Source organism: Lithobates pipiens, unplaced genomic scaffold (genome assembly GCF_037356315.1).
Source record: "Lithobates pipiens isolate NorthernLeopardFrog02 unplaced genomic scaffold, aLitPip1_a1.2 Scaffold_30, whole genome shotgun sequence".
In the NCBI taxonomy this organism is placed as follows: Eukaryota; Metazoa; Chordata; class Amphibia; order Anura; family Ranidae; genus Lithobates; species Lithobates pipiens.
Genome location: NW_027507791.1, coordinates 89005106 through 89022730, shown reverse-complemented (window position 1 = coordinate 89022730; position 17625 = coordinate 89005106). Strand labels below are relative to the sequence as shown.

The following is a 17625-nucleotide window of genomic DNA, read 5'->3' as shown; positions in this document are numbered from 1 at the left end:
AACCTCTTGTAAGATATATACAGGGACTAAAGCGTTTATGGAATGACAGTTTCCTCCCAGAGGAGGATGACATTCCTTTGGAAATGGATTTAGTTTATAGTAAAACCATTGACCCCTTTAGAAACCTTAGAGGAGTTCCTGGCCCCATTACCACTCATAGCCTGAAGCATAAAGCAGAGGCACTCAAAGAATGTACATTGCTAGGCTATAGTCCAGCGCCATTAGCTGCTATTAATCCTAGCCTAGTAAAGTATAATGTGTCAAAGGGAAATGCCTGTGTCACTAACCTGAATAAGCCATCCTCCTGCACTGTCCCTCCACAGCCTGCAGCAGCTACACATACACAGCGCTTTACACTTCCTCCATGTGTGGCCGGCGTCTGACGCTGTTAGCCACGCCCCCACACAAATTACGCCCCCCCCCCTTTCCTTTCAAAGGAAAGTGTTTTCCCGCGTGAGAGGCGGCTCAGGCGCCCTGAACAAACAGCAGACATGGCGGGGGGGTAAATCCTTTGCTGAGCGGCCACGCTTTCTGTCCCTTTATTTCTTTACAAAAAAAAAGGAAAAATTGTTTTTATATCAATCCCCCGAAGGGGAAAAAGATCAATATTGGGGGCACAGGAGAAGAACCAGACCCCCCATCTTACCGGAGGATCTGTTGTGGCCGGAAGAAAGGAGAAAATGACAGGTTTCTGTGCTGTTTCCAGCGCCAGGTCGGTGAGTGCTCAATAGAGCCCCCAGTGGTGACACATAGGCATGATAACATTATACATAAAAGGAGAAATTCCTGAGAAAATCTCCCTCACCTTTTCCTCGCAGCAGGGTTTATCAGAGATAAAGACCCAATCTTCACCCTTCACGGTGGGCTCCGAGACCTTTTAAGAAACCTTCAGTAACCGGGGAACCTCAGGTTAGTGGTGCATCTTGCTTAGGTGTTGCAGCCTCTGGGGCCTTTCAAAAAGGTGTGTGTATATGTAAGGACAGATCACGGGACACTTAGATTGCACACAGGTGGACATCATTTCACAAATTACGTGACTTTTGACCGTAATTGGTTCCACCAGAGCTTTTTATGGGCTTCATAACAAAGATGGTGAATACATACGCACATGACAATTATCAGTTGCACATACAGCAGTGGAAATGAAGCACATTCACCGGGCACTACGTCCCAAGGGCAGGGATACAGATCCCCCTAGAGACGTGGTATGCTGCCTGGTGGACTACAAATTGAAGGAGGAAATACTCCGCAAAACACAGAACAGAATCCAACTCTCACACGACGGGGCGGATATCCACATTTTTCAGGATCTTTCAGCCACCACGCTGCAGCACAGAAGAAACCCTTAGCCAGTGCTAAAGACGCTGCATGCTAAGTGCATACACTATAGATGGAAGTTTGCCCTCTCCGCCACCAACCAGGGGCGAATGGCAGTCCTAAGGGTCCCAGAAGAACTTCCATCCTTCTGTGAAACCCTGGATATCCCACTGACGGATGCCCCGAACTGGTATGCTGAATTCCGCCGCCACCCGCAGCACAGCAAAGACCACCAACGTGAGTAACCGATGGAAGCCCAAAGCACCCAACATCGCAGGCACAGATCCACCTCGAGATCCAGAGCTCATGTGTCCAGGAGGAACTACCATGAGGATGAACGCCCAACGGACTCCCCACGTTCCAGGAGGGCCAGACGTGACTTCGGGCCGCATCCCGGCCAACACCAGGGACACTGAACTGACCACCTCCACAAAAGCAGATAAGCCATTGACACGGTCTTCTCTTTTCTGTTTAGGTTTACTAGGTCCCTTTTTTCTTTTTCTTCCTGATGCCCCGTACAGAGCTCATGTCTCTCCTTCTACTCCTTAACAAAATTTGCCTACCTTCAGGCTCCCTCCATGAGACTACAATGGGCTCCTAAATCATAGACGTAAGGTAGGCAAGGGACTGCACAGAACACCGGAGAGGCCGGCTACCTCGCACAGCCTTTTCCTACAGCGACCTTTCCGGTGCATCTCTGACACCAGGGGGTTTCTGTATGCCTGTCTCTTTGAGAGGGGCATCCACCACAATACTGTGGGTGGTAAGCAACGCTCATTCATCAAGACAAGGTTGCTGAGCAAGTGCAGACTCTTGGTTCCCATTTATATGTTTAATAGTTGCAAATTATTGAGTCTTAGCTTTGCATATGCCCTAGTGTTACACAACCAGAGGGTTGCGAAACTTGGTGGAATAAGCTTCTCCTGTGATTCTCCTCCTGACAGGGTTGATGCTCTGCTATTCAAGTGTATTTACAGGATGCTAGTTACCGGGGGACAGGCAGGCCTGCTGGCGCTTTCCCCCCCCCCACCTCCTCCTCAACCTCACCGGGTGCTCGCACAGCACAGTCTGTGCGCAGTGCGTGATTCCAACAGCACCTGAACGCGCAGCGCATTGCCCCTTTTGGGGCTCTTGAACCTTTCAGCCTCACCCCCTTTGATCAGGGTATCCCCATGCATGATGCTCCTATACCACCCCGGAGCCCCAGCAGGCATACAGGGATCTCACCATGTAGTCAGATCGCAAGTCGCCCCCCCCCCCCGCCTCCTCATAGAACCACCCTACAGGGATTGCGGCCTTTCCAGCGGTGTGCAGCCTTCAGAGGGCAGCACAGAAAGATCACACCTTTGACATTACAGCAGTTGATCATAAGGGATACACCCTGTATACCCAAGCTCTATATCAGGTAGTGCCCGGATGGGCCTGTCCACTCGCTGGAAAGACAGTAAGCAGAGACAACCCTGGTTGACCCGACTCCCTCAGCAGCCCCCATCGCATAAGAGCTTGAGTTCTCTAATTTCTCTAAATTCACTATATTTTTATGATAGACGATAGACTGTTTTGACCATGAATTAAGTTCTTTATTTGTGTATTTGCTGTTAATTACCCCTCAAAGTTCATGTCTTCAGCATGGTTACACAGAGGCAGGTCATATGGATGGCTCTTAGACCCTGACACGTACTCCCCACATCTGACATGCCCTACCCCACAGGCTGCATAGGATACACCGCCCCCCCACCCTCACCGACAGCAGCATATCATGTGCCGGTCTCCTGTCTGCAGAGAGCTTAGACACAACGCACTGACGACAATTACCATACACCCGAATCGCTGGCAGATTCATATTAGCGCATCGTGCACGCTTCCCAAAATACCTCTCATATGCCGGTTACAGGAGGGGATAGCCACCATTCTTCTGACCACCAACTTCGACCTTCCCCAAAAAGTCATTCCCAACCCCCACACAGTGGTATGGATCGCGGTGCGCCTCCCCAGGGCTGGTGCTCTGCGACCCCACTCTGTACCTCACCAACGTCTTATATAGAAGCAGAGACCCGTGCCCTAACTTCTCGGGTTGACTACCTGGGAAGACGTCCCTCCTAGTCCTTTAGACATCCCGAGCTCCCTACCCTCACCCCCCCTTCACCAACCCATTCTTCACGACCCCCTTACCTCCGCATCAGACAGAGACTAACCCCCCCATCCCCTCAACGCCATGGGCCACCCCCCGGAAGGGGCCATCCCTCCTCAGGTCAGGCTATATTCGTTAAACGTTAGAGGACTCACCGGAAAAAAGATCTCAGCTATTCATCCTTGTCAAAAAGGCAAAGGCGGACATAGTGTTCCTCCAAGAGACACACTTTAGATCCGACAGTATCCCCAAACTTTACAACTCTGTCTACCCCACAGTGTTTCATGCAACCAACTGTCAGGGCTGGCTTAGCCCTTCCTCCTCTGGGCTGGCTGCTCAGCTGTCAGCTAATTGCCAGCTCTCTTCTCTTTCCAAAGCTACCAGCTGTTCCCGATGATGCTCGTCTGACCTGCCTATTTAAAGCCTTCCAGCTCACTCTTTCCTTGGCCTTCATGTTGGTCACATCACTAGGAACCATCTCCTGCTGTTTGTTTCAAGACTGGCTTGCTGACATCCCTCATGGCTTCTATCCTGCCTACCCGATTCCATTGATTACAGAATTATTTGACCGCCTCAAGGGAGCAACGGTTTTCACAAAGCTTGACCTGAGAGGGGCATACAATCTTGTGCACATTAAGGAGGGTGACGAGTGGAAAACTGCGTTTAATACCAGAACAGGCCATTATGAATACCTGGTAATGCCTTTTGGCCTTTGTAACGCCCCGGCAGTTTTCCAGGAATTTATTAACAATATCCTCCGAGATTTGTTGCAATTGCATGTGGCGGTTTATCTCGATGATATCCTCATATTTTCCAAGTCCCTGGAGAGCCACCACACAGATATCTGTTGTGTACTTCAGAAACTAAGGCAGAACAATCTATTGTAAACTGGAGAAGTGCGAGTTCCATCATGAACAGGTTACATTTCTGAGCTATGTCATTTCCACTGCTGGTTTTTCGATGGGCCCAGAGAAACTGTCGGCAGTCCTACAGTGGCCTCGACCCGTGGGTTTACATCCTCTGCAGGGTTTCCTGGGCTTTGCCAACTACTATTGGAAGTTTATTTGTAACTTCTCGTCTCTGGTCAAGCCTCTGACTGATATGACCAGAAAGGACTGTAACCCACAGAGTTGGTCTCCGGAGTCCATTAAGGCCTTTGAGACTCTCAAGGCTGCCTTTGTTTCTGCTCCCGTGTTGGCACATCCTGATCCTACGTTGCCTTTTATCCTAGAAGTTGATGCTTCTGAAACTGGCACCCTTCTGTCTCAACGTCCTAACTCTGAGAGCGCTATGCATCCGTGTGGTTACTTTTCCAAGAAATTGTCACCTGCTGAATGCAATTATGAGATTGGTGACAGAGAGCTGTTGGCAATCATTTTAGCCCTGAAAGAATGGAGACATCTCCTTGAAGGTACCACTGTGCCCGTTCTTATTCTTACTGACCATAAGAATCTAACATTCTTGTCTGAGGCTAAGCGACTCTCTCCCAGAAGGGAGCGATGGGCTCTTTTCTTGTCGAGCTTTAATTACATTCATTCTTACCCGGTACTAAGAATGTAAAGGCTGATGCCTTGTCACAACAATTTTCCTCCACTTCCAAGTCGGAGTCGGTTCCGGTTCCTATGATTCCTCCTGATCGTATCTTGGCTATGGTTCGCACCAGTCTTACTTCTCCTTTGGGTGACAAAATTCTTGCTGCTCAGGTCCATGCTCCTCCTGATAAACCTTGTGACCGCTGCTTTGTCCCAGAGAGTCTCCATACTGCAGTGCTCCAGACTTACCATTCTCCCAAGGCAGCTGGCCATCCTGGGAAGAATCAACTCATTTGGGCCATCTACCAACAATTCTGGTGGCCTAGTCTACAGGATGATGTTACTGCCTTCGTAGCTGCCTGTCCCGTGTGTGCACAGAGTAAGACTCCATGACACCTTCCAGTGGGCCTCCTACAACCCATACCCAATGGAGAGAGGCCCTGGACTCATCTGTCTATGGATTTCATTGTGGAATTGCCAAACTCCCAAGGCAACACTGTTATCCTTTTGGTGGTTGACCGGTTCTCAAAGATGTGTCATTGTATTCCACTTAAGAAGTTGCCCACCTCTAAGGAACTGGCTTCCGTGATTGTCTCGGATAGGGGCAGTCAGTTTGTCTCCCGGTTCTGGCGAGCCTTTTGTGCAGTTGGGAATCCAGCTTGCGTTCTCTTCTACGTATCACCCGCAGTTTAATGGGGCCACAGAACGAGCCAATCAGTCCTTGGATCAATTCCTATGGTGTCCTCCTCCGCGAGTTCCATAGACTGTTTCCCCTCAAGCCCAGTGGCCCTCCGAGGGAGAGGGGTCATTGAGGGGGGGGGGTTACTGTCAGGGCTGGCTTAGCCCTTTCTCCTCTGGGCTGGCCGCTCAGCTGTCAGCTAATTGCCGGCTCTCTTCTCTTTCCACAGCTACCAGCTGTTCCCGATGATGCTCGTCTGACCAGCCTATTTAAAGCCTTCCAGCTCACTCTTTCCTTGGCCTTCGCGTTGGTCACATCACTATGAACCATCTCCTGCTGTTTGTTTCAAGACTGGCTTGCTGACATCCCTCCTGGCTTCTATCCTGCCTGCAGTTGCTCTCCTTGGATCCCTGATGTCTGGACTGGCTGATTACCCGATCTGGTTTATGAACTTTGGACTGGCTGACTACCCGATCTGGCTACTGGACTCTGGCTATGCTTGACTACGCTTTTTCCCATTTACCTTTTTATTTTTATTAATAAACAAGTGGGATTTGATTGTACTTCTGTCTCAGTCTGTTTCATGGTTCCTGACACCAACGCAGATTCCAAATCTAAAGGAGTATCCATTCTAATCTCCAGGCACTGTCCATTGCAGGTAATTGATACAACGATTGACGCCAACACCCGATACTTGTTCCTCAGGGGGACACTACATAAACCAGTTACACTGGCTAATCTCTATTCCCCCAACTGCCAACAGGTCCCCTTTTTCCGCAACACCTTACAGAACCTGACCTCGTTTTGTAAGGGAATGCTGATTGCCGGTGGCGACTTTAATCTGGCCCTTGCACCCCTACAAGATTCCTCCTCTGGAACCTCGGCCATAACATTTAGGGCCTTGCATGCAATCAAGACCCAGCTAGCTAACCTAACACTGCACGACACATGGGGCACATTACATCCGAATATGGAGGATTTCACCTACTACTCTGCCTCACATCACAACTATACGAGGATTGACTACTTCTTTATAACTCAAAACAGACCTAGAGTCCCTCCTGTCGGCTACTATAGAACCCATGCTCCTATCGGACCATCATCCCATTTCCATCACCATCTCTATCTCTACAGCCCTGGCGAAGTCCTCGATCTGGTGTCTGGACAACTCCCTCCTCACTGACCAAGAACACACCCAGAGAATAAACACTTGCCTACTGCACTATTTCAGTGAGAATGTATCTTCTGATATTCATCCGTTATCCCTTTGGGCGGCACACAAATGTGTCGTCAGAGGTGAACTCATCTCTATTGCCACAAAGAGACGGAAAGCCAGACAAAAACAAAATTAGTGAATTGTCGAAACGTATCCTCTCTCTGGAAAAGAAACGCAAACAAACAAACAATCTCTAGCTGAAAGCACTCTCCACCAATTGCTGACAGCTAGGGAAGCCCTTCTTGACGAACTCGGGAAATCAACCAGACGCAAACATGTCCTCACTAAACGTCTGTACTACGAATTTGGCAACAAATCGGGCAAACTTCTCGCCAGGGCCTTACAAAACAAAAAAGCCGCCTCCACCATCCATACGATCATAGACCCATCGGGGCGCAAATTCGAAACCTCCACTGATATAGCCAACCAATTTAAAATTATACTACTCTAAACTCTACAACCTACCCACCCACCAGCCAATAGACCCTACCCAGGACAGAGCAAAACTGATTTTCTGAACCAATATGGCCCCCAACCCATATCAGACAAAGAGGCTTCAAATCTTGATAGACCACTCACAAAGCCCCGGCCCAGACGGCCTAACTGTTAGCTACTATAAAACATTTAAGGAAACACTCATCCTTCACTTTCTGGCCACTTTTAATGCTTCACCTAACCCCTCTCCTGCCAACCCAGACACCCTGGAGGCCCACATCACCATGATTCCCAAACAGCAAGAATCAAGGTCAACAGCCACCTGTCGGGCGCCTTCTCCCTGACGAACGGAACTCGACAGGGATGCCCCCCCCCCCCCCCCCCATCTCCGCTTATCTTTATCCTCTCCCTGGAACCCATGCTACGCAGGCTTAGAACCAACCCATCTATTTAAAGCTGTGACAATCAAAGGTGAACAGTATAAACTCATTGCCTATGTAGACGATATCCTTATGTTCCTCACGGATCCCATAACCACGATCCCCAACCTCCTTCAGGACTTCTCCCTATTCAAAGCTTTCTCTAACCTCCAAATTAATTTTGCAAAATCCTAAGCTCTTAATGTCTCGCTGCCCAATTCCCTAATGTTACGTCAGGAAAAATGTCCCTTTTGGGTGGGAACCACGGGCCATCATTTACCTGGGCATACAATTGGCAGTTAACATAGCAGACCTATACACGTGTAATTTCCTACCCATTCTTCAGAAAATTCAAAACGACCTCCAACTCTGGAACAGGAATTCCTTCTCATGGTTCGGGAGGGCAGCCATTCTGAAAATGAACATACTTCCCAGACTCCTATACTTATTACAGACGCTTCCCATCAAGTTAGCCCCCATCATTCTTTGGCACATACAAAACCCTGTATTTAAAATTCATATGGGCCGACAAACACCCCTGCATAGGTTGGAACAAATTGGTGACCCTAAAACTACAAGGAGGAATTGGACTCCCCGATGCACAAAAGTACTACTGGGCTTGTCATTTGGCCAGGATCGTAGACTGGCACCTCCATGACGAACTGAAAGCCTGGATAGGCCTCGAAGGGGCATTCTGCCCCTCTCCCCTACACTACCTCCCATGGATAAGCCCCACAGGGATACCACGGGAAAGTAAGACACACACCCTAATCGGTCCAACCCTACAAATTTTTCAAACCGTCTGTACCAAATTAAAAGTAGCCTCCTCGCCCGGCCCACTAACCCCACTGGACTAAAATCCGTACTTCCCGCCAGGGGTACCTGTCCCACGTTTGGAGGGCAGACCCATACAACACGCTATAAGGGCAGGGTCCTTCTTTGACAAAGGGCAGATGATTCCCTTCCAAGCTCTCCCGTCCAAGTTTCCAAACCTACCCATCCCTTTCTTTAAATTTCTCCAAAATCAGACACTTTCTGAATAACTCTTCTCAACTTCTCAATGGGACAGAGAACTAACACCTTTTGAGACTTTGTACACCTCCTCGGAACCCATAAGACACGCCATATCTAGCATCTATACACTATTGAACGCTAATTCCTCCGTCTCCTCTGACAGGGCCTGCCAAAAATGGGAAACTGACTTACAGACCACCATGACCCAAGAAGAGTGGAACCATATCCTCACCCATATTCACAAAGGCTCCCTAAACGTTTCCACTCAGAAAAATGGGTACAAACTCTTCTCGAGGTGGTACAGAACTCCTGACAAAATCCACAAATTCCATCCAAGCATCCCATAGCAGTACTGGAGGTGCAGCGATGCGCACAGCACACTGCTGCACATCTGGTGGGAATGTTCCCTTATCCAACCCTACTGGAAAGAGATCCACCGCCTCATCCCCCAAGTCACCACCTACACCCCCGATTTCACCCCAGCCCAATACATACTCCATCACACTTCTATACCACAAAAGGCTTACTTAAGATCCCTGACTCTGCACATGATAAATGCGGCAAAAATTTGCATACCCACTCATTGGAGGACATCTTCCCCCCCATCATTCCAGAATGGTTAAGCAGAATAGGCCAAATAGCAGAAATGAAGGACCTCATTCACCAAGCGAACGACACGCCTGCCAAGTACCAGGCCACCTGGGCATGCTGGTTACACTTCAAAGAAACCACAGACTATCGCAACCTTACTCCTACATCCCCATAGCCTGAACTGAGGGACCTCTCGATCACGCAAGGAGCGACACCAGGCACCCTTCCGGCAGACGAACCTCCGCCTACACCCCACCCCCGCTCAAACCCCCTCTTACCTTTCCTCCCCCCCCCCCCGTGTTCAAGTGTTCAAGTACAGACCTCACGGACAGACCCCACGGACAGATCCCTTATTTTTCACACTTGCATTGCAATCAGAATCGGATGACTGACCTAGATTGCAATAATGGAACCAGACCACTGGTACAATCACTCCAGAGATTGCTACCATTTGTGCCTACACGTTAAGACGCATAGTGTATTCCAATAGTGTTTGATTCACTTCTCCCCCTGTAAGTTTGTTACAATACCTCATCCATTGTTTTACAGCATGTATTATCTGCAAAATCTCTAATAAAAACTTTTGAAATAAAAAAAGTGAGCAATTTTTTTTATGCATTTAAATTGGTCAGACATTTCAGATAATTACAGTTACAGTTTGACTCAAGCCGCGTACACACGACCAGACTTTCTGGCAGAGTAGGTCTGGCGGGATCAGTCCGGACAATTCAATTGTGTGTGAGCTAGTCCGATCGTTTTTTGGGAAAAAAAAAAAAAATCAGACGGACCTAGAAATAAAACATGTTTCAAATCTTTCCGATGGACGAGAGTCCAGTCGAAAAATACGTTTGTCTGTATGCTAGTCTGACAGACCAAATACGACGCAAGGACAGCTATTGAACTTCCTTGTTTAGTCCCGTCTAATGTCATCACGTTCAAACTAAAAGGACTTTCGAATGGACTAGTCCGTCAAAAAGTCCAGCCATGTGTACACAGCATTACAATTGATTGCTTAAAGGATGTCTTTCAAGGATGGCGCTTCCTCTGCTCCTGGAATTGGCACCAATATTTCTCCCTCTGTCATTTTACTCACTACATGCTCACTCTGAGCTGCTGCTGCTGCTGGGGCCTGGCTTTTCCTCCCCAAAGAGGGGCCGGTCTGGGAGTGAGATTGTTGTACCCCCTCAGCCTGCCCACCCTTCGTGGGTGTCTGGGCAAAGCGCTCCAGCTTAACAGTTGTCTGGTTCCCCTTTAGCATGCACTGTGGTTTTGTGCCAGCGCCGTCCTGCGTGGCTGTCTCCTCTACTCCCCACGTCCTGGTCATGGCAGAAGACGTGCCCAGCTTGCTCAGGCACCCTATGCACCTGTATCCTGGATATGCACCTCTGGAACCCACCAAAGGAGCGAGGCACGGACCCAGGCTCACTACACCTACCAGCCAGCCATTCCACCGTTCAGCGCTTCCTCCTCTCCTCAACACACCGCATTACCGGATGTCCAGCTTGGGAGCTCCAGTTTTTTATTCAATTGAGTTGTACAGTGTATAGGTCACATTAAAGTTGGAAAAGTTCTGATATTATTTATCTTTGTCTCATTTTTTTACATCACAGAAACCTGACATTTTAACAGGGGTGTGCAGACTTTTTATATTCACTGTATGTTTTTAACAATGGAACTCTAGCGCAAATTTATTTTTGTGTGGGTCCGCACAAGGCTTTGTGTCAAAATCATCTGCTATGGGTATTTTTATTAAATAGATCTGTATTGCACAGAACAAGCCCCAACCTCCTCCGGTGCTCCTAGCTCCTCTTCTTGCTGCTACTATAGCAAGCGCAAGATGTGCAGGCTGTGTGTCCATAGACACACTCTTTCCTCATATAATTTGACTGACAGCAGCTGGAGCCAATGGCGAGAGGCAAGGATGAGAGGTGTGTGATGCTGCAAGAGCTGGATCGATAGAGGAGCCAGATAAGTATTTAGGGGGGCTGGGGGGAGCTCCTGCTGGAACATTTTTTACCATTCAGCATAGAATGCATTATAAGGTAAAAAAAAGAAAAAAAAAACAAAAAAAACTTTAAGCCTTTAAAACAACTTTAAATCAATCAATTCATGAGCAGACCGAGCACTATCTTTCAGTACCTATGAATTTAGCCTCAATTTCAATAATCATAGTAGAAACAAAATGAAAAAAATTACCATTCTGTGGTCCTCTCTGGTCATAGCAGGAATCACAAACGCGGACTGGAGAGAGACCCCAGCCTCGCTCAGGCACTGCACGGCTTTTAGTTGAGCAGCTGTCACAGAAACCCTCTCCACAGGCCCGACAGTGATGTTTGGTATCATTTTCCTTAAAAGGTGTTCTACACTTGGTGCATTCCTATACAAATATTCGGTAGAAAGGCTTTTAAGAAAGACAGTTTTTTTTTTTTACAATCAAAGAACACATGTATAGTATATCAGTGCAGCACAAAGTAATGCATAAAATCTACATCTTTTTTGATAATCTAAGTCAGCCTTTCTCAACCTTTACCCCAGAGAAACTCTTGAAATAATTGTCATGTCTCAGGGAACACCTGCTAAGATTAGCTCCTTGGGAGTCATTGGGAAAATGCACCTTACACGGGGGAAGTGGGAAGAATGCCACCTTTACATTGGTGGATAGAATGTCACCCTTACATACAACTTTAAAGATCATAGGTGACATGTTTCTGGCTCTGCCAAGTGGTGACAGACCTCAATCTAGAAAGGCACCATCAAATGCAAAGTCGATTAGCCCCAGCTCAAGGAACCCTTAGCAATCTCTGGAGGAGCCCTGATTGAGACTGGCTGCTCGACGTATATAAAATTAAATAATACTATACCAGAATTTGGGAATTAGGCTTCCAGTAGGCTGGGGCGATTTGATCAGTTAACCAAGATGTGACTGCTTTTGTAGGACCAATACTTAGTTCAGTTACAGACTGGGCCATAAAATTCACACCATCCAGAAGACGCTGAGCAGCATTGTTGTTATCCTTTAGAAATCCATCAGCCTATATAAAGAGAAGTAAATACTGAAAAATATGTATCTGCTAATATGAAGCTATGACAATATTAGATTTAGAGACCATCAATATTGTAAAAGGAACCTGTGTTTTCCATCCAATAGGCAAACAGATATGATATATAACATGTACTATAAAACTTCCTGTACTCTCACCCAAAGTATTCAGGTATTTCAAGTTATGGGGCACATGTTACTCTCCCCTTTGCTTCACAACAATTCAGCACTTGGATTAAAAGCAGACAAGTGCTAAGAGCCAGTCCTGTCGTGTGGGAGCAAAGGGGGGGAGGGGTCCATAGCCCTGTGTAATTCTTCACTTGGATTATGGACTTTGGCAGTAGATTAGGGATGGGTTTATTCATGTTCGTAATCATACTCCCAACTCCCATAAGCAATCCCACCAGGAAGCCCTGATTGCACACTATCAATCATAGGCAGTGATGCATTTCCCGTCCCACAACTGCACATGCACACGCTGCCTATGATTGGCGGTGTGGAGTGACTGCTTCCTGGAGGGATTGCTCAGGTGGGTTGGGACTACAATCCGAACACACCTGAGCCCATCCTCACAATAGATCCAGGGAGAATGGGACCACATGGAAACTAAATTACAGGTAAGCTTAGGATTCCTAAAAGGGGGAAATACTGGTGCAATAAACATCTGATGATAGCATTATTGTCCAATCGGCAGGCCACATATTAATTCCTTGGATGTGAAGTTGTACATTTTAAAGAATTGGTTACCCTAGCATTTCATATTCCTGATATATGCCTGTTGTACACATGATCACTGAAAAAAAAAAAAAAAAGTATAATATATAGATATTGGTCTTACTCCAGGCCACACATGCTGTATTTCTGTGCGCACAATAGTATCCACAGGGTCCTGATTTCCAAACCAGTACTGGCGGCTGCGATAGATCACTCCACAATTCGGGCACTCTATCACATACCTACAGGCAGAAAGAGACAGCTCTGTAGTTAAGAAGACTTACTAAACCAATAGCAAAAAGATGTGTCAAAATTAGACACTGGATACAAACACTTACCCAGACCAAGCATACTTGGCAAGCCCTAGCCATGGGGAGTCAGTAGATGCAGAGGTTTTAGGTATCACATTCACTTCCCTTCCACTTTCATAACAAGCCTAAAAAAAAAAAAAAAAAAAAAAGGGAAGGCGTTACATAGTTGGCAAGGTAAATAAAAAGACACAAGTCCAACTTATGTGTGTGATTTTATGTCAGTATTACATTGTATATCCCTGTATGCTGTGGTCGTTCAGGTTCTTATCTAATAGTTTTTTGAAACTATCGATGCTCCCCGCTGAAACCACTGCCTGTAAAATGGAATTCCACATCCTTACTGCTCGTACAGTAAAGAACCCTCTACGCAGTTTAAGGTTAAACAACTTTTCTTCTAATTTTAGTGAATGGCCGCGTGTCTTATTAAATTCCCTTACGCTGAAAAGTTTTATCCCTATAGTGGGGTCACCAGTACGGTAATTGTACATTGAAATCATATCCCCTCTCAAGCGTCTCTTCTACAGAGAGAACAAGTTCAGTGCTTACAACCTTTCCTCATATAACTAATGTCGTCCAGACCCTTTATTCTATCTAATCTGTATTTCCTGACAGACTCCATGGCAGCAATGTGTGGGTTAAGTCCCGCCTCCACTACCCATAGGACACTACTCCCATAAATCTTTGCTCCCTGCCCCTGGCCGTGTTCTTTTTTTGTCCTCCTCCGAAGGACCCAGAGGTGGTCTTTCTACCTGAAGATTTATCATCCCCACGATCAAGGTCGGCCGGTCTGCGACTCTGGGTCTGGAAAGTCGCATTACTCCGCTAAGCCCTAGCTATTAGCAGGGTATGGAGTGGGCAGTGGAAGAGGCGCTGTGAAGAAGCCCATGTCCTGGCCACTGGCAGGCAGGCTGCGCATTGGTCGGATAGCCAGCTATTAGCAGGTGACCTGTTTTGCCCCCTGGAAAGTCCGGTGTCATCTTACCTTATCTTCGGCCGAGTGATCGATCGTGGTGGGAGTGGTGAGAGGTTCTAAAAGTTCTTATGGCAGCAGTTTTTGTATTTTTTATCTGTCTTCGTTTGTTTCTGTTTGTTTGTATGTGCAGGCATGGCGGCTGGTTCTTCCGCGTTCCAGCCGCCGTTCTACTTCCGGGTTTGCGTTTTCGGCCGTACTGCGCATGCGCGAACGCGGTTGAGATCGATGCTTGGTTTCGCGCATGCGCGATAGCGGCAAATTGCCGGTTTCACGCATGCGCACAGGCACGGCGGTGACTTCACAGGGGCGGGCTATTTAAACGGGGAATTAGTCTGCAAGCTTTGGGAATGCTTGCGGGCTGTTGCGGTGACTTCCCCCTGCCTCTGTGTTGCATCTACTGGTAAGTGGCATTCTGGGACAGGGTGGCTATCCCTTCCCTGTCCCTTGCACTGATCCCTTGTCATCTTTTCAGCGCGTATGGATATCGCTGAGGACATGGATTCTTTACCGCCTGTTTGTGGCCAGCCCTCTCATGAAAGGTATTTCTAATGTTCACCTGAAGGTCTGGTGGGGGGAGGGGTAATTATCTGTTAGCTCTGTCCTGATGTCTTGTTTCTTGTGGTTTCTTGTCTTGTTCTTGTTTCAGCCCTTCCAGGTCAGAACAGCATCACAGCTCTCATAGAGGGAGCGACTCCTCCAAGTCGCATCACCGGCACTCCTCTTCCAAATCTAAACATTATGGTTCCTCCTCAAGATCAGGACACCGTAGTGAAGAAAGATCGCACTCCTCGAGGACTCAATCTAGTCACTCAGCTAGTGCCTGTTGGGGGTGCAGAGCTCTTGTACCGGCAGGAAAATCTTTATGCGATCCTTGCTACGCCAAGGCTTCCAATGAAAGGGGTGACGCGGATCAACAACTTAAAACCCTGGTGGAAAAAGTTGTTAAAGAAATATTGAGGGCCAATCCTATGTTCCCCCGGCAGAGCCGCCACTTTCTCCAGGAAGGGAGACTCAGCTGCAGGATACTTGGGAATCCTCTGCGCATAGCCACCCCTCAGCTGCCATATCTGACAGTGACTCTGATGAAAGTGATCCCTGTGTGGGCTTTGATTTCGCTCTACTGCCTCCTCTGGTCAGAGCTGTTAGAGAGACACTGAACTGGGAAGATTCTGTGGCTGCTCCTTCCAAACAAAGGAAATTCTTTAAGCAATTAAAGAAGGATCGGATTAATTTTCCTTTTATCTCTGAGCTAGGTGAGATTATCACAGATGAATGGGGCAAGGTGGAGAAGAAAAATTCCATGCTATCGAAGGTTTCGAAACTCTATCCTTTCAATGAAGAAGAGGTGAAGCATTTGGAGTCAGCGCCATTGGTAGACGCAGCAGTCATGCGGCTGGTGAAACATGTCACTCTTCTCTTAGAGGATACCGTGTCTTTTAAGGACGTTCTGGACAGACGAATTGATGCTGATTTGAAGAGAGTGTATCTCACAGCAGGAATGGCCTGTAAGCCAGCGCTAGCTCTGGCCGCTATGTCCAAAGCAATGGAGATATGGACAGATAGTGTAGATGAGACACTTAGAAATATCTCTGAAGATACAGCTAAGAGCTCGCCTATCCAAGAGCTTAGGCTGGCCTCCGCCTTTCTTGGGGAGGCCTCTATCGACATCATACGCCTGGTGGCGCGGGTGATGCTTTCTTCTGTTACGGCTAAACGGGCTCTTTGGCTCCGCCCTTGGCTGGCAGACCCAGCCTCAAAACAAGTATGGTGCCGCATCCCCTTTGAAGGGTCCTCCCTTTTCGGCAATAAGTTGGATGAGGCTATTACCCGAGCCACTGGTGGGAAGTCGGGGTTCCTCCCCCAGGACCGGCGTTTGCAAGCCCAGAGAAGGTCTTTTCCAAAGAGACAGTACCAGGAACGAGCCAGGGAAGCTCGCAGTTACAGACCAGGCCGTGAATTTTCCAGGTCCTGGAAATCAAGACAATCCTCTTTTAAAAAATCTACAAAAAGTGATTTGAAGGGAGAGAGGGAACCAACTAAATCCTTTTGAGGTTGGGCCTGCTCAGACAGGGCAGGTGGGGGCTCGTCTTTTCCACTTTCGCCATGTCTGGGCGGCCTCGATCCAAGACTTCTGGACCGTCAAGACCGTCTCCTCAGGTCATGTTTGGACCTTCAAGGAATCTCCCAGACTCAGATGGGTCCCCACCTCTCTCCCGGCCTCAGACGAAAAAAGGCTAATTCTTCTAGCCTACGTGGAATCTTTGTTGGCTCAAGGCGCCATTATCCATGTTCCAGTCATTCAGCGAGGCATGGGAATCTACTCTCCTTTGTTTATGGTCCGGAAAAAGAGCGGGGCCTGGAGGCCGGTCATAGATCTAACCCACTTGAACAGTTTTATCAAAAAAGAAAAATTCAAGATGGAGTCATTATCCACAATTCAACAATCTGTCCAAGCAGGGGACTGGATGGTCTCCATAGACCTCAAGGACGCCTATTTTCATGTCCCAGTTGCAGAAAATTACCAGTAGTATCTCCGCTTCTCCGTGGGCGAAAGCCATTTTCAATTTACTTGCCTTCCCTTTGGGCTATCAACTTCTCCTCGTGTATTTTCAAAAGGTATTGTTGGCAGTGGTAGCTCTTCTGAGAACCAAAGGGATTCGTCTACATCACTACCTAGACGACCTTCTGTTGTTGGCTCAAGACAAGGATCAACTTCTGGTACACAGAAAGCAGGTCATCTCCACCCTACAGGAATTCAGGTGGATCTTGAACTTGGAGAAGAGCCAGCTGGTCCCATGTTCTTAGGGGCCCTATTCAACACTGTCAGAGGCACCATCTCATTACCAGAAGAGAAGTTGTCAGTGGTCAGGGACAGAATCCGTCCAGCCCTCTCTGCCTCTCATCTCCAGGCTCTCCAGTGCCTGAAAATTATAGGCACTATGGTAGCGACAATTCCGATGGTGAGGTGGGCACAGTGGAGGATGAGGCCCTTTCAGAAGGGTTTCCTTCATCAATGGTCAGGCAGCAAAACCCAGCTGATTCGGATCACCTTATCCATGAGGAATTCCCTTCTGTGGTGGCTCCAACGGGAAAATCTCTGCAACTGCCATTCCATTCTCCCCATCTCATGGGTCACCATAACAACAGATGCCAGCAACAGGGGTTGGGGCGCCCACTGTCTGGCGGAAGTGGCTCAGGGCACCTGGATTCTCCCCTCCAGGGGGACGGTGTCGAACATCCTGGAGTTAAGGGC

At 47.9% G+C, this 17625-nt stretch overlaps 1 protein-coding gene across 2 annotated transcripts in view; it reads right to left on the bottom strand.

Moving 5' to 3' along the window:
- Positions 1-17625, bottom strand: part of ZFYVE1 (zinc finger FYVE-type containing 1) — a 74731-nt gene that overhangs the window by 30191 nt on the left and 26915 nt on the right. For both annotated transcript variants that reach the window (XM_077464586.1, XM_077464585.1), the window contains 4 exons: positions 13427-13524; positions 13213-13330; positions 12196-12366; positions 11531-11711 (listed from right to left, as the gene is read on the bottom strand). In XM_077464586.1, coding sequence (XP_077320712.1) covers positions 11531-11711; positions 12196-12366; positions 13213-13330; positions 13427-13524 — 568 coding nt within the window. The remainder of the gene's footprint in view (positions 1-11530; positions 11712-12195; positions 12367-13212; positions 13331-13426; positions 13525-17625) is intronic.